Source organism: Ranitomeya variabilis, chromosome 1 (genome assembly GCF_051348905.1).
Source record: "Ranitomeya variabilis isolate aRanVar5 chromosome 1, aRanVar5.hap1, whole genome shotgun sequence".
Lineage (NCBI taxonomy): Eukaryota > Metazoa > Chordata > Amphibia > Anura > Dendrobatidae > Ranitomeya > Ranitomeya variabilis.
This window is the reverse complement of record NC_135232.1, coordinates 808,585,073-808,605,999: the sequence shown is the minus strand read 5'-3', so window position 1 is coordinate 808,605,999 and position 20,927 is coordinate 808,585,073. Positions and strand designations below refer to the sequence as shown.

The window sequence follows — 20,927 nt, the reverse complement described above, 5'->3', positions numbered from 1 at the left end:
AGAAGTATGTAGCTGATTCCCAGCACACACGTGTGCGTGCTGATAAGGAAAAATTGAGGACTCTTTCCAACAGGCAATTGCATAAGGTTAAAAGAGCAGCTGCAAAAATGCCTTGTCATAGCAGCAGACAAGTTTTTGAAGCTGTTGGTGCCTCCAACGTCCCCAGAACGAGATGCAGGATCCTTCAGAGGTTTGCAGCTGTGCGTAAGCCTTCCTGTCAACCACCTCTATCCACTCCACTGCACACAAGCAGAAACGGCTCCAGTGGACCAAATGATACATGAAGACTGACTTCAAAACTGTTTTGTTCACCGATGAGTGCCGTGCAACGCTCGATGGTCCAGATGGATGGAGTGGAGGATGGCTGGTTGATGGACACCCCATGAAAACACGGCTAAGGCACCAACAAGGAGTATGTGAAGTAATGTTTTGGGCTGGAATCATGGGGAGAGAGATTGTCGGCCCCTTTATGATCCCTGAAGGGAGTTTCTAAAACAACACTTCCTGCCATGGTTCAAGAGGCAGAACCGTGCTTTCCGCAGCAAGATAATTTTCATGCATGATAATGCACCGTCTCATGCTGCAAAAAACACATCTGCATCTCTGGCTGCTATGGGCATAAAAGAGGACAAACTTATGGTGTGGCCACCATCTTCCCCTGACCTCAACCCCATTGAGAACCTCTGGAGCATCATCAAAAGGAGTGTCTATGCTGGCGGGAGGCAGTTCACATCTAAGCAACAGCTCTGGGAGGGTATTCTGTCCACATGCAAAACAATTGAAGCAGAAACCATCCAAAAACTGACAAATTCAATGGACGAGAGAGATCAGAAGCTTCTTTCGAACAAGGGGTCCTATGTGCAAATGTAACATCACCTAGAATAAAGTTTTCACTTGAAAACTGTTTGATTTCATTTTGTAATAAGCTGATAATGCTTATAACTTCACAATTGACAATTTTTTTGTTCAAAATAAAAAAAAAAAGGTTGAAAACTCTGCTGTGCATAATAATTTGGAACATGCATTTTGAGTGTTTATTGTTTTAAAAAAGATACTGTTTTCATAGGCAGTTTTTTCCAAAACATTGCAATTATACTAGAATAGTAGATGACCGGAAAATAACAGTGACTGCAATTCAGATAGGTAATTTAGAGAAAATATGAGGAAATATTATTTGCATAATAATTTGGAACACAGTGTATAGCAATGTGGGCACCATATCCCTATTAAAAAAAGAATTAAAATAAAATAGTTATATACTCACCCTCCGTCAGTCCCCGGATCCAGACGAGGCGTTTACCGATGCTCCAGTCCCAAGAGTGCATTGCGGTCTCGCGAGATGATGACGTGCGGTCTCGCGAGACCGCTACGTCATCATCTCGCGAGACCGCAATTCATGGACCTGAGCGTCGAGAGGAAAGGGAAAGGCCTGGGCTGGATCCGGGGGCCGACAGAAGGTGAGTATATAATGATTTTTTATTTTTTTAATAATTTTTAACATTAGCTCTTTTTACTATTGATGCTGCATAGGCAGCATCAATAGTAAAAAGTTGGTCACAGAGGGTTAATAGCGTTAAAGGAGTGCGTTACACCGCGGCATAACGAGGTCCGTTAACGCTGCCATTAACCCTGTGTGAGTGCTGACTGGAGGGGAGTATGGAGGGGGCACTGACGGCAGGGGAGTAGGGAGCAGCCATTTCGTGGCTGCACTGTGCCCGTTGCTGATTGGTCGTGGCCGTTTTGCCACAACCAATCAGCGACTTGGGATTTCCGTGACAGACAGACAGAAAGACGGAAGTGACCCTTAGACAATTATATAGTAGATAAAGGACTTTATTCTGGGTGTGTCTTTATTTACCATGTAACTATAGGCTTAGTAATGGAGAGGTGTCTTATAGACACCTCTCTATTACTAAGCTGTGAGCTTGGTGTCGCCTGATATTACAAAGGTGACATCAACCCCACAAACATGAACCCTACTTGTTACCACTACAGGGCAAGTGGGAAGAGCGAGGCTAAGCACCAGATTTTCTTTTCTGGGGCGACTGACAGCTGATGTTTTTAGCCAAGGCGGGGCAATATCCATGGACCCTTCCTAGGCTATTAATATCAGCCTGCAGCTGTCTGCATAGCCTTTGCTGGTTATTAATTATAGGGGGACTTCACGTCCTTTTTGGGGGGGATCCCCCATTTTAATAGCCAGTGAAAGGCTAAGCATACAGTTGTGAGCTGATATTAATAGCCTGGGAAGCTCCATGGGTATTACCCCCTTACCACGCTATAAACATCTGCCCCCAGCCGTCGGCTTTTCCTCTGCTGGTTATTAAAATTACGCGGGAGCCCAAGCAATTCTTTTTTATCATTTTTTTTTTCTTTAAAATTAAACAGTTGCTGTCTGGTTACAGCCTATGTACGTTCATTCTGTTAACGCTTCTACATAGGCTGGTGACAATGTGCGCGTAGGTTTGTGTGTGTTTGTGTTTACTTATCGGCTTAAAAATTAGGGTGCTGGGCTGAGTGTGAGAAGTGTGAGTGTGAGTGAGCGTCAGCTTGAGTGTGAGCATGTGAGCGTCAATGTGAGCGTGAGCATCAGCATTAGCGTCAGCATGTGAGCATCAGCGTGTGAGTGTGATACAGCGAGCAGCACCAACTAATAGAATCGTTGCAGCCTGCCATCCTCGGTGACCGTCTACTTGTCAGTATAACTTTGCAGTCACCAACAAAACGGCTCCTCACTGTGATCTAAAGTCTGATCCTCTCTTATACCTTAGCAAACACCCAGAAGGGGAGGAGAGGAGTGACATCACACACAGGTGAGCAGATTCAGCCCATATTTACTGCACTGCAGTAATGTGAGCTAGTTGTACACTAGCTGGGTCAAATTTCAGTAGCTGCTCCCACTAGTGTTTAAAAGTGGAAATGCCAAATTTTAAAAATTATTTTTCATATTTTACTAAATTATAAACAAACGATAATATTTTTTAAGAAAATTTAAACATTAATTCTTTACATTTTTTCAATTGCTGAAAAAACTTTTTTTGATGGCACCTTCCGTTTAACGATTTTTATAGCAATATTGCGACGGCCAAAAAAATTGAAGTATGCTGTCTTGATTTCATTTTACACTGTTTATCAATTGGATTAATTGATTTTATATTTTGATAGATCGGAATTTTACAAATGCAGCGATACCAAATATGTATATGTTTCTATTTTTAATGGGGCAAAGAGGGCGATTTGAACTTTTAAAAACATTTTTTCACTCTTTACTGTATTTTGTTAGTCCCCTTAGGGACCGATCGCTTGTACTATACACAGCATTACTGCAGCACTGCTATGTATAGCGAAAATCACGGTCTCCTTTGAACGCCAGCTAAACAATGGCTTTCACAGGAGAATAGTCATGACAAGCAGACCCCCGGCTGTCATGGCAGCCCACCACCTGCGACTGTTAGAGGCAGATGATGGCTGAATAATTCAGTCATCATCTGCCAGGAAAAATGCGAACTCAGCTTGCAGGCCTGCATCAAAGTCAGGGACCTGACATATGACATAACTGTACGTCATATATCAGGAATCTACCATGCGGTACTGGAGATATGGGTCTCACATTTAGTGCTAATCTTTAGCAGATTCTCAGTGGATGTATTATCATCAGGCTGCTTATTATTACAATAAGAGCCATAAAAATGTGCCAAATAAAAATGCCCACATATCTGTAACTGTATGGCAGATTTAAAAAAAAAAAACAACACAGAATACTCAGGGAAGCAGCAGAAATTTCAAATTAACAAAAAAAAAAAACCTTTAAAATTTGCACAAAAAACATCTATCACCTACTAACACGGGAAAAAATGTGTGATTACTTGTGGACCTACTGCTGGAATCTTTATGCATCACAAGAACAGAGGGTCCTGAGCCACCAAATTCTCCGCACGGTAAGACCGGGGTGTGTGGTCAAACATGCGCCCCGATTACCCATTCAATACCTATAGCACTGATAGAGCTGAGCGTTCTGCTCAATTATTTCAGCCAGTCATATTGACATTGTACACAGCATAAGGGTGCATCAGTGACCACAGGTCCAAAGTGAACCTGCCCTCAGGATTTTGCTATGTAAAATGATACTTCGGTTGATGAAATCCGTCTTGTGGTTGTTGTTTAACCCCTTCATGACCCAGCCTATTTTGGCCTTAATGACCTGGCCGTTTTTTGCAATTCTGACCAGTGTCCCTTTATGAGGTAATAACTCAGGAACGCTTCAACGGATCCTAGCGATTCTGAGATTGTTTTTTCGTGACATATTGGGCTTCATGTTAGTTGTAAATTTAGGTCGATAATTTCTGAGTTTATTTATGAAAAAAACGGAAATTTGGCGAAAATTTTGAAAATTTCGCAATTTTCACATTTTGAATTTTTATTCTGTTAAACCAGAGAGTTATGTGACACAAAATAGTTAATAAATAACGTTTCCCACATGTCTACTTTACATCAGCACAATTTTGGAAACAAATTTTTTTTTGCTAGGAAGTTATAAGGGTTAAAATTTGACCAGTGATGTCTCATTTTTACAACAAAATTTACAAAACCATTTTTTTTAGGGACCACCTCACATTTGAAGTAATTTTGAGGGTTCTATATGGCTGAAAATACCCAAGAGTGACACCATTCTAAAAACTGCACCCCTCAAGGTGCTCAAAACCACATTCAAGAAGTTTATTAACCCTTCAGGTGTTTCACAGCAGCAGAAGCAACATGGAAGTAAAAAATGAACATTTAACTTTTTAGTCACAAAAATGATCTTTTAGCAACAATTATTTTATTTTCCCAAGGGTAAAAGGAGAAACTGGACCACGGACGTTGTTGTCCAATTTGTCCTGAGTACGCTGATACCTCATATGTGGGGGTAAACCACTGTTTGGGCGCACGGCAGGGCTCGGAAGGGAAGGAGCGCCATTTGACTTTTTGAATGAAAAATTGGCTCCAATCTTTAGCGGACACCATGTCGCGTTTGGAGAGCCCCCGTGTGCCTAAACATTGGAGCTTCCCCACAAGTGACCCCATTTTGTAAACTAGACCCCCCAAGGAACTTATCTAGAAGCATAGTGAGCACTTTAAACCCCCAGGTGCTTCACAAATTGATCCGTAAAAATGAAAAAGTACTTTTTTTTCACAAAAAAATTATTTTAGCCTCAATTTTTTCATTTTCACATGGGCAACAGGATAAAATGGATCCTAAAATTTGTTGGGCAATTTCTCCTGAGTACACCGATACCTCACATGTGGGGGTAAACCACTGTTTGGGCACATGGTAAGGCTCGGAAGGGAAGGAGCGCCATTTGACTTTTTGAATGAAAAATTATCTCCATTGTTAGCGGACACCATGTCGCGTTTGGAAAGCCCCTGTGTGCCTAAACATTGGAGCTCCTCCACAAGTGACCCCATTTTGGAAACTAGACCCCCCAAGGAACTTATCTAGAGGCATAGTGAGCACTTTAAACCCTCAGGTGCTTCACAAATTGATCCGCAAAAATGAAAAAGTACTTTTTTTTCACACAAAATTTCTTTTAGCCTCAATTCTTTCATTTTCACATGGGCAACAGGATAAAAATGGATCCTAAAATTTGTTGGCAATTTCTCCTGAGTACGCCGATGCCTCATATGTGGGGGTAAACCACTGTTTGGGTGCACGGCAAGGCTCGGAAGGGAAGGAGCGCCATTTGACTTTTTGAATGGAAAATTAGCTCCAATCATTAGCGGACACCATGTCGCGTTTGGAGAGCCCCTGTGTGCCTAAACATTGGAGCTCCCCCACAAGTGACCCCATTTTGGAAACTGGACCTCCCAAGGAACTAATCTAGATGTGTGGTGAGCACTTTGAACCCCCAAGTGCTTCACAGAAGTTTATAACGCAGAGCCATGAAAATAAAAAATAATTTTTCTTTTCTCAAAAATGATTTTTTAGCCCACAATTTTTTATTTTCCCAAGGGTAACAGGAGAAATTGGACCCCAAAAGTTGTTGTCCAGTTTCTCCTGAGTACGCTGATACCCCATATGTGGGGGGTAAACCACTGTTTGGGCACAAGTCGAGGCTCGGAAGGGAGGTAGTGACGTTTTGAAATGCAGGCTTTGATGGAGTGGTCTGCGTGCGTCACATTCCATTTGCAGAGCCCCTGATGTGCCTAAACAGTAGAAACCCCCCACAAGTGGCCCCATTTTGGAAACTAGACCCCCCAAGAAACTTATCTAGATATGTGGTGAGCACTTTGAACCCCCAAGTGCTTCACAGAAGTTTACAACGCAGAGCCGTGAAAATAAATCATTTTTCTTTGCTTTAAAATTATGTTTTAGCAAGCAATTTTTTATTTTCACAAGGGTAACAGGAGAAATTGGACCCCAATAGTTGTTGCCCAGTTTGTCCTGAGTACACTGATACCCCATATGTGAGGGTAAACCACTGTTTGGGCACAAGTCAGGGCTCGGAAGGGAGGTAGTGACGTTTTGAAATGCAGGCTTTGATGGAGTGTTCTGCGTGCGTCACATTCCATTTGCAGAGCCCCTGATGTGCCTAAACAGTAGAAACCCCCCACAATTGACCCCATTTTGGAAACTAGACCCCCCAAGAAACTTATCTAGATATGTGGTGAGCACTTTGAACCCCCAAGTGCTTCACAGAAGTTTACAACGCAGAGCCATGAAAATAAAAAATCATTTTTCTTTCCTTAAAAATGATGTTTTAGCAAGCAATTTTTTATTTTCACAAGGGTAACAGGAGAAATTGGACCCCAATAGTTGTTGCCCAGTTTGTCCTGAGTACACTGATACCCCATATGTGGGGGTAAACCACTGTTTGGGCACAAGTCGAGGCTCGGAAGGGAGGTAGTGACGTTTTGAAATGCAGGCTTTGATGGAGTGGTCTGCGTGCGTCACATTCCATTTCCAGAGCCCCTGATGTGCCTAAACAGTAGAAACCCCCACAAGTGACCCCATTTTGGAAACTAAGGAACTTATCTAGATGTATAGTGAGCACTTTGAACCCCCAAGTGCTTCACAGAAGTTTATAACGCAGAGCCGTGAAAATAAAAAATCATTTTTCATTCCTCTAAAATTATGTTTTAGCAAGCAATGTTTTATTTTCGCAAGGGTAACAGGAGAAATTGGACCCCGATAATTGTTGCCCAGTTTGTCCTGAGTATGCTGGTACCCCATATGTGGGGGTAAACCACTGTTTGGGCACACGTCGGGGCTCGGAAGGGAGGGAGCACCATTTGACTTTTTGAACGCAAGATTGGCTGGAATCAATGGTGGCGCCACGTTGCGTTTGGAGACCCCTGATGTGCCTTAACAGTGGAAACCCCTCAATTCTAACTCCAACACTAACCCCAACACACCCCTAACCCTAATCCCAACCCTAACCCCCAACACACCCCTAACCCTAATCCCAACTCTAGCCATAACCCTAATCACAACCCAACCCCAACACATCCCTAACCACAACCCTAACCCTAATCCCAACCCCAACCACAACTTTAACCCCAACACACCCCTAACCATAACCCTAACCACAAGCCTTTTCTTAATCCTATTTCCAAATCCTAGCCCTAATTCCAACCCTAACTCTAATTCCAACCCTAACCCTAAGGCTATGTGCCCACGTTGCGGATTCGTGTGAGATTTTTCCGCACCATTTTTGAAAAATCCGCAGGTAAAAGGCACTGCGTTTTACCTGCGGATTTACCGCGGATTTCCAGTGTTTTTTATGCGGATTTCACCTGCGGATTCCTATTGAGGAACAGCTGTAAAAGGCTGCGAAATCCGCACAAAGAATTGACATACTGCGGAAAATACAGCGCAGCATTTCCGCGCGGTATTTTCCGCACCATGGGCACAGCGGATTTGGTTTTCCATAGGTTTACATGGTACTGTAAACCTGATGGAACACTGCTATGAATCCGCAGCGGCCAATCCGCTGCGGATCCGCAGCCAAATCCGCACAGTGTGCACATAGCCTAATTCTAACCCTAACCCTACCCCTACCCCTACCCCTAACCCTACCCCTAACCCTAGTTCTAACCCTAGTGGGAAAAAAAAATATTTTCTTTATTTTATTATTGTCCCTACCTATGGGGGTGATAAAGGGGGGGGGGTCATTTACTATTTTTTTATTTTGATCACTGTGATAAGTTTACCACAGTGATCAAAATGTACATGGAACGCATCTGCCGGCCGGCAGATTCGGCGGGCGCACTGAGCATGCGCCCGCCATTTTGGAAGATGGTGGCGCCCAGGGAGAAGACGGACCGACTTCGGGAGGCTCGGTAAGTATGAGGGGGTCGTGGGGGGGTGGATCGGAGCACAGGGGGGTGGATCGGAGCACAGGGGGGGGATCGGAGGACAGGGGGAGTGGACAGGAGCACGGGGGAGCGGACAGGGGGACGGAGGGGGGTACCGGACAGAACGGAGGAGATCGGGGGCGGTGGGGGGGGCAGAACATGATTTCCAGCTATGGCAGATGCTATTGCAGCATCGGCCATGGCTGGATTGCAATATTTCACCATTTTCATAGGTGAAATATTGCAAATTGCTCTGATTGGCTGTTGCACTTTCAACAGCCAATCAGAGCGATCGTAGCCACGTGGGGGCAAAGCCACCCCCCCTGGGCTGAAGTACAACTCCCCCTCTCCCTGCAGATCGGGTGAAATAGGAGTTAACCCTTTCACCCGATCTGCAGGGACGCGATCATTCTGTGACACAGCATATGCGTCACAGGTCGGATTGGCACCGACTTTCATGACGCATACGCTGTGTCACAGGTCGGGAAGGGGTTAATCTTTGCCTGCAGTTTTCAGTTAATGAAATTCTTGTGCCCCGGGGCGGCCTGTGGGGGGGGGAGGCTTTATTTGGTGCTTTGGCTCACTGTCATCCTTGTAGGCTTACATGACAGGTCACTGAACCTTCAGGGACCTAAATACTGTGCTTGTGCAGTTTATATTGTGGTCTTTATGACAAAAATGTAACTGCAGCAAAATGGCGCCGGCACAGTAGCATCTATCGCTTGCAAATAGATGCTACTGTGCCTGTGCCGCCACCATTTTGCTGGAGACAAATTTTTTATGCTCCAACAAAGCGGCGCCAGCAGCACATGAGCAGAAACAGCTATCAGCAACCAATAGATTCACATGCGCAGGCGCCGCCATTTTGTTGTAATTATATTTTTGTTAGTAAATACCACAATATCAGCTGCACAAGTGCAGTATTTAAACTAGGGGGCAGGTCAGTGAGGGATCAGTGACCTGTCAGCAGTCTGCATTATGAATACCTACTCAGAGCACCACATGAAGACCCCCACAGACCGCCCCGGGGCACGAGCATATCATTAACTCACAACTGAGAATAAAGATTACATAACAACCACAAGACGGATTTCATCAACCAAGGTATCATTAAAATCAGTATAATGGCGTCAACCTGACAATGCCTGTGATTTACTGATGATAGGTTCGCTTTAAACACAAGACCTCTGAGACATGGTTAGACATTCCTTACTGATTGTAACAATAATAAATGTCCTCTGTATGTATGTCCTTTAATATCCTTAAAAGAGGCCACAACATTCCAATAACAGTTAAACAAAAACAAATAATAGCACTCATTTTTCATTTACTAGATGTAATTTGTTGGCTCTATTGGAAACAATGCTGCTCATGTAATAATTACTCAGCCAAGATTTTCTGCATGTTTAGTTCAAATGGAAATAAATGACAAAGAAAGGAATCCAAAATTACCATTGTTTTTTCCCTACTGTCTGCAAGTTTCCTCCGTTTGTGAATGTGCTTGCTGGAATTTGTCTCAACTTCACTGAAAACACTTGATGTGTCCTCCAGAAGGACAATGGGGATTTGGTTTGGAGAGTTGGGTCCTTTAAAACAAAACAAGCAAGCTTAAATAGCTATATAAATGTTAAAGAGAATCTGTCATGTGAAAAAAACACTCCACCTGCAGATATGGGGTCAATCTGCAGGTTAATAGCGTTCTGAACCTGCCCGATGCTCGCACTTTGAGCCCCTCTGCCAGGAAATTAACTTTATTCCCCCAGCAGCATTTGTCTTCCAGTCACAGGGGTGGCTTTGGCACACATTCCATCACCGCTCTGTGTATAGAGAAGGGTGGCTGTAACCACACCCCTGGCATGGACTGACAGCAGCTCATCATTAGGGCCTGCTGTCAGTCAATGCTGGGGTTGTGGTTATAGCCACCGTTCTCTATACACAGAGCGGTGACTGAAACCGTGCCAGTGCCACCCCTGAGACTGAACATTGCTGCGAGGAATAAAGTTCATGTCCTCCCGTCAGCGGGGCTCACAGTGTGAGTGCCACGCAGGTTCAGAACCCTAGTAACATGCAGATTTAACTCCATATCTGCAGATTAACAGTGTTTTTTTCACATGACAAGCTCCCTTTAAAGTGGTTATCTATTACTTGGACAAAAACTTCTTAAAAATTATGCTCCCCAATGTTAAAATAAAAATAGCAGATACTCGGCTCTCAAAACCATTCTAGCGATCTCAGCACCTTTCCAAGGGCATGAATGGCATTGCATCCAATATCACGCAATTCCCTAGGAGACCCGACACGGACACTGCTGGAACGGCACCAGAATGTTTATTTTACAATGGTGAATACATTATTTAAAGGAGTATGTTATAAAACTGATATAGTTAGCATGAAAATAAGCAACTTGGCAATAGTCTTGCTTTTTGACATCTGCTTTTACTCCCTAGCTCTGAGATTTTATCTTACATAGCACACAGCTGGTTTCCAAGGATCTTGGCCACCAGAGTAAACACATTATATTGCAGGAGAAGAGTCAAATCATGAGATCCCTCTCACCTCTATGCAGACCATTGAATTCTACACACCAGTTATCTGCTCACCTCACTTCCCATACAAGCTCACCTCCTGACCAAGCTGCTTTTATTAGTCCTGTGTAATCATAATCACCTCCCTTCCTGTGTAACCATAATCAAGAGGCAGCTTGAGAATAACCCTTTAAGAAGGGGTTGTCAGAGTAGTGGTCAGCCTCAATCCTTTTAACGCCTCTAAGAATACATAACTTAGAATTCTCTACAAATTGACACAATACTGTTAATAAACAGCCATAAGGCACGCACCTTGGAAGAGGGAAGGCTGAATAGCACTGATGTACTGGAAGACACTTTTGAAAAATATGAGCATGGTGGAATAGACAACCTGATTCTTGTATTTTGTGTGAGCTTCATTCTCAAAGTTGCTGATGTAACGGCAGAGCTCTTTGATACGATGAAAAAGGTCATTAAAATTCCTATACAGAACAATAAACAAATTATCCACAAAACAGAGCAATCCAGCCTTCGATTATAGGACGGAGACGCAAGAGAAAATGAGGAAGAATAAGCAAATGTATATTCTCTGTGGTGGCTGATCGCTTCTTGCACCCTCACTATAGTCCTTATGTGCAGATATTTTTATCTTGTGTCTCTATTGGTAATATATATATTTATTGTACAGTACAGTAAACATTTTCCAATCTGCGGTTGTATCATGCCGCCGGATGGTCTGTGTAAACGGACCCTAAGAACGGTTTAAAAAATAGAAGTGTGTAACATTTATTTATATCAATTAGTAAAGTGACTGGACAAAAGATTGATTTGATTTAGATTTCTGTTTTGTGGGTTAAGCTTTATTTTTAGTGTCTTATCTTTTGCTTTTTTTTTTTTTTTTTTTTATAAGTGCTATTATTTGTAATCAATATTTGTATCCATAAAGATTGCTGTTCAATTTTAATGGAGTTGACTATTGTGCAAGCTGGACAAATAAAATGTTACCACCAGGTGCGGTAATGAGAGAGCACATTGAGTCACCGAGTACGACCTTAATCCTCAATAACGGGTCAGAATAAGACATGCTTGGAGTTTCACCGATCTCACTATCAGAGCCATGATTTTCACATGGCGAAATGAAGAGATCCTTGAAACTGAATGTGTGAATGAACCCTTATTCAACATGTCAGTTTGATTATAGCAATATTACTTTCATGTAGCATTTTTCTGTGTTGCTACTTTTGCACAAAGAAATCATTTTTTTTTTTATTAAAAATAATTTGTTTTGTGCTGCCATTGTCCTGGAGTCATAGATTCAAATTAATTATTACATTTGTGTCTTATTTTTTTGTTTGTTTTTTGGTGTTTTCTATTTTGTCTTTAAAAAGGTACAAGATAACAGAAGAATAAAGTCTATAGTACATATGTTCTCCTGCATTTTTCTCCAACGTCCCTCACTGTGGGCAAGGTTTTGGGTCTCCAGCCATTTCATCAATTGCAAACTTTTAAAAAGTCATAAAATGTTGCACAAATGTCTTCCAGTACTTCCCATTAATTTTATGTTCCCCTGAATTTTTTTTCAGCTATATATTTAAGACATTTTAGCTGAACATGCATCTTTTTGTGACTTTAAACGATCAATGTAAAATGCATTTTTGATTTTGTGCAAAATTCATGAACCACATAGACCATTTTGAAAAATTTGGCACCCAAAAAGTAACCAAATGCCGCATGACAAAAAATAAATAAAAAGAAAAAAAGTGGCTTTCAAAAACCCCACAACTGATAAATTGGGCCCATTATGTTTTTCGAATTTTGATTGAGGGATTGTTTTCATTAGTACTATTTTGGCGTAAATGCAACTGTTTAATAGTTTTTTTTTCGGGTGCAGAAATGAACAAAATCTAGAAGTTCTTTTATCTTTTATTACATCATTTATAAATTGGTTATGAATCATTTCCAATTATTTGTACTGTTTTTTTTACATAAAATCATTTTTATTGTGAATATTTTAAATATATATATATATTTTTTAATATTTTATTTTTTTAGTGTCCTATTTGGAGACTTGAAAATCCTTTGGCTGTATCACTGATATTTTACATTGCAATCATGCTTCTTTTTAGTGTATTACACCAAGCAGCATAATATTGACAAGCATACTAATCAGAAGGATCTAATTGAATGATGGCAGAGCTGATGGCCATAGCACCCTATCAGTACCCGATTTCTGTCAAACACCATACAGATAAAATTTGAGTACAGGCAGTTTCCAGGTTAAGAGCTAGATAGGTTCTGTAGTTTTGTTCATAACTTGAATTTGTATGTAAGTTGGAACAGGTACAGGACTGCCAAAAAAAACCCTAAAACTAATATTCACCTCATTGCTCACCTCTACCCTGCTAATAACTTCTGTTTTCCGGTCATCTTCTTTACACCCCTCATCTCCGGGCTCTTCTTTCCACCATTACACGCTGCATTTCTGACTCTTCACTATTTAGGCTAGGATTTACGGCAGTGTCTTGGCCTTGGGGGGTCACTATGTGTTGTAAGGTTGTGACATCAAGACATGTGCAGCAACCTTATGATACAAAGTGACCTCAGAGCGCTCGACATGGTAGAAAGACCTACAGGAAATGCAGCGCTCAATATTGGAGCGAAGCGGACCGGACGGCAAGCAGCTGGAGAGGTGAGCAAAAAGGTGTTTTTTTTTGTTTGTTTTTTTTACATCTTATGTTTGAAACTATGAGTCGAACGCAAGTTGGAAGTTCTTAAGTCGGAGACGGCCAGTATATATTCTAGACCACGACAAAACATGCTATGGTAACATAATTGAGAAAATTAGCATCCATTCCAACCTGGTTCCCTTGTCCATCTGCCATTCACATCGCATGCCAACCACAGACAGGATTTTAAAAAGTCGATCCCAAGGGTCCAATATTTGTGAGGATTTTTCTGTTAGGCCCTCAATAATATATTTTTGGGAGCTTCGTTTGGTGGGCGAAAGTAAATCCGATGTATCTTGTGTACCTGAGCATAAAGGAATTTAACATTAATAACGCGCATATATACATATTATATATACACACACATTAGCGAAAGCAAATCAAAGCTAAATGAGCATTACGTAACATTTACATGCAAGCATATGCAGCCCATCATACCTTGATGCTGGGGATCTGTCTGGGGTGATCGCGTCACATAATTTATATAGAATTCAGCAGCTTTGTTCAGGTACTTGTATAACAGGCTGGAGGGTAAGCGGACATCCAGGTTGTTAATAATGAGGGGCAGCACATCACACACTAGAAGAAAAAAAAAGTTCAACATTACACCGAAGTAAGGTACAAAACGTTTGGTATTATTAAAACGAACGGCTAAACCTAAAGTACAACGCTTTGTAGAAAATTAGAGATATTGGAGATGGGGCAGACATTTTCTGAACCCTCGGTAAGTGAAACAATTGAGGATCATTACAGCCAGTCTCTATGCAGCCTGAAGAGATGGCAAAAAAATAGTGATAGGCTGCATTCAACTGTCTCCCGTAGCAAATGAAGAAAATGGACACAATTCATGAAGGGGTTTTTGGCAGTTTCCTGGGGTAAAAACGTCAAATGCTGCAACATTTTTGCGCAATTCAAAATAAGCAAAAAATTTGCAATATTTAGCTTCTATACACCAGTCAAGGTCAGCTTGTCTCAAATGGGCGCCACGTTATGTATATTTTGCCAATTGTAATTCATTAAGTGTTATTCACCTCTTAATAAATTTGGCACTTCTTACTCCAGTGAGCCCCTTCAGTAAGATTGTCAATCTTAATGAATCAAGCTCCATAGTGATTAGTTTTTACATTAAACCACAATACCACTGGTATACTGATTAGCTTTCCTATTAATGCACTTACCAAACAATTTTCGAAAACAGTTCACAGGTGATTCCTGGTCTTCCATACTCTCGGCTTCCAACAAAGTTTCACCTAAGCTAACCTGGCAAAAAATAAAAAAATAAAACTGACTTTTGTCACTTAGGGGGGTAACCTGGAATTTGATTGACAAGTTCATAATGCCATGTGTTAAAAGCGTTGTCTGGGATTAAAAAAAAAAAAAAAAGAAGAAGAAGAACACAAACCAGGACGTATGTTAAAAATAATAAAGTGACCTTTGCTGTCTTTCAGAGATCTTCGTTATTCCTGCAGCAATATGGTGGCATGTCCATCATTCATGTGACAGCTGAAGTCAATATCTGGCTTCAATGGTCACACACCATACATGAAAGTGTCAGCACTGATAATAGTGATTGGCTGCAGTGTTTGGATGAGGGATGGACATGACGTCACTGCTGTAGACCACTGGAGAATAAAGCACTGAATTGCTTACTGTAACTGGTTTTCTGCACTTCGCCTGTATTTCTAATAAACTAGACAAACCCTTTAAACCGTTAGCTGCCATATTTTCTTCAAATTGGTCACAGGTTAAAAAAAAAAAAAAGTCTGTATAAAATAAAGAACTATGGCTGTGATTCCTCATTGCACACTGACTGGCAGGACTATGCTCAGGAAGCTCACCCAGGCATCTAATTTAGCAGAATGATTGCACAAAGGAACCATTCCCTTGAACTTTGGCACTGTGTGTGCCAGCTGGGTTACCCATTTATGGGTATTCTTTAAGCATTATAGTCTTTATACTATATTTCATGTCTAAGTGTTCATTCACACGACTGCGTTTTCGATACGAATGCTTTCTGTATAAAAAAAAAAACAGCACTGAGACCAGTGTTAATCAATGGAGCAGTGCAGGTGAGCAATTTTTTTCAACGACGGAATTTGAATTTACGGGTGAAAATATTGTAGCATGCAAGTTTTCTTCTATAAATTGCATGAGACTCGCCCATTCTAGTCTAAGGGTGCGTGAAAAAAATTGGATGCCATACAGAGACACGGTATTGCATCTGGCTTTTACGGACACATTGCAATTCTGTAACATAGGAAACTGTAAATGGTTCCGTAAATGATTAATAGCTGTTATACAAATGACAAAAAAAAAAAAAAAAAAAAAATCGTCCCGCTTTTCTGGATGAAACGGTGAGCGATTTTTTTATACACTCGTGTGAACCTGCCCTAATGCTGATCGTTAAAGGGCTTTGGCCCATTTCAGTAAAAATTCTGTTTTAAGCTGTAGTAGTTATAAAAAACAAATAGAGTATTACTTGCCCTTCCTGAGTTCAGTGCCAGCTCTCTACCGTGGCTCTGGTCTCGGTCATTTCGACAAAGCTGCAATAAATCAATGAGATCAGCGGCTCGTGCCATCCACACATGCAGAGCCACTGAGCTCAGAAAATGGGCAGTGGTTGTGCTGAACCTGGGGAGGTTTCTTCGTATCACTAACATAGGTTATAGCAGAATGCTTTGTGAAAACAGACAACCCCTTTATGAGATTATTTCAATGTTGAACCATTCAGATTTGTGCGTTTTGAAGAGATCATAGCTCCCCCAGTGTAATTGTGTAATTGCACTCATATTACACACATTGGCCCTAATGGTCTAAATGTCCATCTAGTGCTCATACAAAATGGGATTAAAAACGTATTATTGATCCAAATATGAATCTCCTTACCCCATGTTGTACTACAGTTTCTGGAAAACGTCTCAACAAAAGAAGAAGCATTTCTGCTCGTTCCAGCGTATTAAAACATTGTTCTGTAGCCTTCAATAACATTTCACACTGGACACGGCCGGGAAGAGCTTCAAACAGGGCTGGGAAATGTAAAGGAGAAACAGCATTAAAACACAAATATGTAAAGGTTATTGTACTAGAGGGCTCAAACCAAATCACAAAACAAGGCAAAACTTACTGATACAATCCCAGGAAACAAAAGATTCCCAGGTCAACGCTATATGAATGAGACGGCACATGTACAAATTCCTGATGGACAGTATCATCCATAAGGATCATACAGGCACATATATAAGGTTTCTATGGAAGGCACACCATACAGTAAAGAACAGGCTTTTAGCCTATGAGTGGAACTTGTACTATTAGATAAGAAAGCCTGCCCCACACACCACAACCTCAGAAAGCACCGACACCAAATTGTCTCCGGAATCCAGTAAGAATGAGAAATGCAAGATATTAACGCCTTGGCATACAAGAACGTAATTGAACGGCCACACCAGGGTCCACATGGGTGGAAAGGGCTCAGGAGCAGGTCATACACAGCCAGCATCTGCCTGTAACAGCATGAGCCCTAACAAGGAGACACATCCCAGAGAATGGGATCAAATATGCTTAAAGGGAACCTGTCACCCCATTTTTTCAGTATGAGATAAAAATACCGTTAAATAGGGCCTGAGCTGTGCTGGACAATAGTGTATTTTTTGTCCCCTGATGCCCCACCTATGCTGACGAAATACCTTTACAAAGTCGCCGTTTTCGCCTGTCAATCACGCTGGTCTGGTCAAAAGGGCGTGGTGAAATGTCTTTTTCTCCCCCACCTCTTGCTTATCTTCCCGGCCTTGGCGTAGTGTTTTGCGCATGCGCAACTGCCGAATGCACTGCACAGCGGCAGACAAAGAGCGCGATTTGCGCTATTCACCGGCTTTTCCGTGGCGGCGGCCATCTATCTGAGGCCGCGCGTGCGCAGATGGAGTGCTCTGCTGCCCGGGGCTTCAGGAAAATGGCCGCGGGATGCCGTGCGTGCGCAGATGGAGATCGCGGCGGCCATTTTCCTGAAGCCAAGTTCGCATCTCAGTGCATTCGGCAGTTGCGCATGCGCAAAACACTACGCCAACGCCGGAAAGATAAGCAAGAGGTGGGGAAGAAAAAGCCATTTCACCACGCCCTTTTGACCAGACCAGCGTGAGTGACAGGCGAAAACGGCAACTTTGGTAAGGTATTTCGGCAGCATAGGTGGGGAATCAGGGGACAAAAAAATACACTATTGTCCAGCACAGCTCAGGCCCTATTTAACAGTATTTTTTATCTCATACTGAAAAAACGGGGGGACAGGTTCCCTTTAAAGTCACAGAAGAGCCCCCAGGGTACCATACATTCCAGATAGCATCTCACCTCGTAAAAATTGTGTTTGTTTATCCTGCAAATCATTCCGAAGTGCTGCCGTAATCACACTAATTTCCCTCCAGACCACAGGCTGGTCCGAAAAGTTCACAAACCTTAAAATACATGAATAGAATTATAACGTGCTTTAAGAAAGTAACATTCTTACATTTAAATACTCACTTCAAAGAAAATACAGTAAGAATGAACCCTCGGTCATGTCTGCTCGAAATGATCCAGCACAAAGGGTCAATGAGTCAGTGAACAGCCTGTGTGGCCGAAAAGTGCTACCCGAAATGTGCTACCTAGGCCTGCAGCTTCTCTGGACTCCTCTGCCATCGAACACATCAAGGATGCCATTGGTTGACAATTGCAAAGTAAGCTGCCAGCAGCAGATCTTGATGATGTGTGTCCCCAAATGCTTTCAGCATGGCAGAACAACCCTCAGACAACTATTAAAATCCTTATTGATTGTGTTCGAAGACTTAAAATTGTGTGTGTTAATGTGTGTAGTGCTCATACTGAATAAACAGGTGTTTTGAGAATGTTTTTTCCATTTTTTCATCATTTACATGTCAATCCATCCTGTAATGTGCATGACTTTTCCTTCTAGGTGTTGCAGTTTCAATATTGAAGTGTGTATATTGCCTCCACTGTTAATCCCTGGCGAGGTGGGCATCCTGGTTTTAAAGGGGTTGAGTATTGGCAGCTGTCATCCATTATATGTGATTTAAAGGGAACCCTGTCAGGTTGGATAAAGCTATTAACGGTGGCATTACGTTCATCTTCTCCCGGATGAAGGAGCCAGACAACTTCATTACACCAGTGACATGTAGATTAACCCTGTATCTGCAGGTTAATAGCATTTAGTAAGCGTTGTGCCCATCTGAGCAGTACATGACAAGATGAACACCAGCCCCCCATCCCTATATTTTCCATTTGGGATCTAGTCGTACTACCCAGATGTAGCGCCTGTACGTTCGCTATCAGCCAAACAGCTTCTAACACTGGGAAAAATACTAGACAGGCTTAAAAGATGGCACGGGTGTAGTTTGGGTCACGTTATCTTTAATGTGCAATATTTCATATTTGATAAGGAATATTTGTTGTAAATTATGCCATTTTGATAAATGTGAACCAATGATTCTCGAATTTTAACGAAAAACCTACAGATCTTTAGGTGTAAGCCATGCAGGGCCGCTACAAAGCCCACCGAGGACGAGGACTTACATGTCGTACAGCAGTCTTCCAGCTGAGGCCGTTCGCTCTGCAGTTCTCTCAATATTGTACATCTCATACTAAGGAAGGAGAAAACAGAAGTGAGTCCGCCATATACGCACAGAGCAGGAGGGGCTGGGCCAGACCCCAAAATCTCCATGATACTATACAAGCCCCTGTGTGCAGACTGTAAGATATAGCCCCCGTACTGCGGGTGGCCTTGGGGCAGACCATGCTCCTGCTCCCCCTACTTCTGGGAATGCCCGACACACGGTTAGAAGACCTCTGGCCAATTCCTCATTCATTCATGTGAAAAGACGTATTGGGCTGAACCACTCATATTAAGACTGGGGGGGTACTCTTTAATAGCCGTGAATGGTTGTATTGGTGCACACCTGGATATTGAAGTCCTGTGGGTACAGGGTGCGGGCAGTGATGAGCCATGCCCGGGCTGCACACGTATCTTCCTGCACCAGCTCCCGCGCCCTCCGCACTAGGAACTCACAGTCCCCGAGCGCCGCCATGTCTGGGAACAGCGGCGGCGTAGAGTTTATTCGTCATTAGTGGGCGCCACAAGGCGCATGCGCGGACGGTAGACGTTCTCGTTTTGCGACTTTTGTCGTAGCTGTCGCTAGGCAACCCGTTCCACTCTGCAGATGTCTTGCTGGCTGTAAGCCGCTATGCCCCTTTGCGCATGTCAGGACTTCCACACAGTGTGCCGGCCGGGGCAGTGTGCCAGCTAGTCGTACTGTGGGCAGGAGTTGATGTCGCCCGTACGTCTCCTCCACACCAATCATCATGTGGGTGCACAGTAGGATTCCTACGGCACTCACCGCACATATACTGCATGTTAGGATTTCTTCCCAAAGGCTTGCAATTCTAATGGTGCCTAATATTGACTGGGATTTTTTATTTTTGTGTTTTTATTGTTGCCAGATAAGTTTGTTTTAGTAAATTCTATTATTACAGTTTATTCCTAGTAGTTACAATTCTCAGTGCTGTTCTATAATAATGCTTCTCAGTCTACGTGCCAGCTCTCTATGACACTCCCAAAAAAGAGGAAATCTCCCAGAACCGTCAGACCAGATGCACACGGTCCGTATTTTACCTCAGTATTTGTAAACAACCCAAAAACGAAACTTCACACAAGGCCAAGAAAACGCGACATAATCTTTATTTTTATCTCTCTGACAGAGCACTCCGCCCCTCAGCCTCAGGCATTTTTAATTACAGCAGGATCCTACCTTGCCATAGAGATGTAGACTTTAGTATAAGAGAGGATTCACATTAGGCAGGTCCTGGCAACGAGAGTCGCCTTATCGTGGCTGCCGGGTCCACATTAATTGGCCAATTTATGATCTATTCTAAATTTTTCATATTTTCTAGTGCAGTAATGCAATTACATTTTCAGATTTCATGTTTGCATAGCGCTACAGAGTGCTACTTTGTTTAGTTAGATAAACCTGATGACGCGATGCGACTGGCCAATCACTGTAATGCCAGTAGCTAACATGGATACTGCATGCATGGATGCTGCAATCCCCACATGTTGATTAGCTGTCTAACAGCCGCAAAACATGCGGGACAGGGACTTGAGCATTGTGCTCAAACACCTCCGATACTTGGCTGAGTAACGAGCACATCCAAATACTCTAATGCTTGATCAAGTAACGAGCAGTGCCTAGCACGCTAGCTCATCGCTATTTTTTACCCTAATGAATGAAAAAAATTACGTGGAGTCCCCCCTATTTTTGATATCCAGCAATGGTAAAGCATTGATCTTGCGTTATTGCAGTTT

The 20,927-nt window shown here is 42.4% G+C and overlaps 1 protein-coding gene across 2 annotated transcripts in view; it reads right to left on the bottom strand.

Moving 5' to 3' along the window:
• Positions 1-19,715, bottom strand: part of INTS10 (integrator complex subunit 10) — a 49,378-nt gene extending 29,663 nt beyond the window's left edge. For both annotated transcript variants that reach the window (XM_077274221.1, XM_077274222.1), the window contains exons 1-9: positions 19,525-19,715; positions 19,142-19,209; positions 17,924-18,027; positions 16,472-16,611; positions 14,764-14,845; positions 14,024-14,164; positions 13,718-13,889; positions 11,172-11,341; positions 9,787-9,920 (exon numbers count right to left, since the gene is read on the bottom strand). In XM_077274221.1, the coding sequence (XP_077130336.1) occupies positions 9,787-9,920; positions 11,172-11,341; positions 13,718-13,889; positions 14,024-14,164; positions 14,764-14,845; positions 16,472-16,611; positions 17,924-18,027; positions 19,142-19,209; positions 19,525-19,653 (1,140 nt within the window). In that variant the 5' untranslated portion in view covers positions 19,654-19,715. The remainder of the gene's footprint in view (positions 1-9,786; positions 9,921-11,171; positions 11,342-13,717; positions 13,890-14,023; positions 14,165-14,763; positions 14,846-16,471; positions 16,612-17,923; positions 18,028-19,141; positions 19,210-19,524) is intronic.
• Between the last annotated feature and the right edge of the window lie 1,212 nt (positions 19,716-20,927).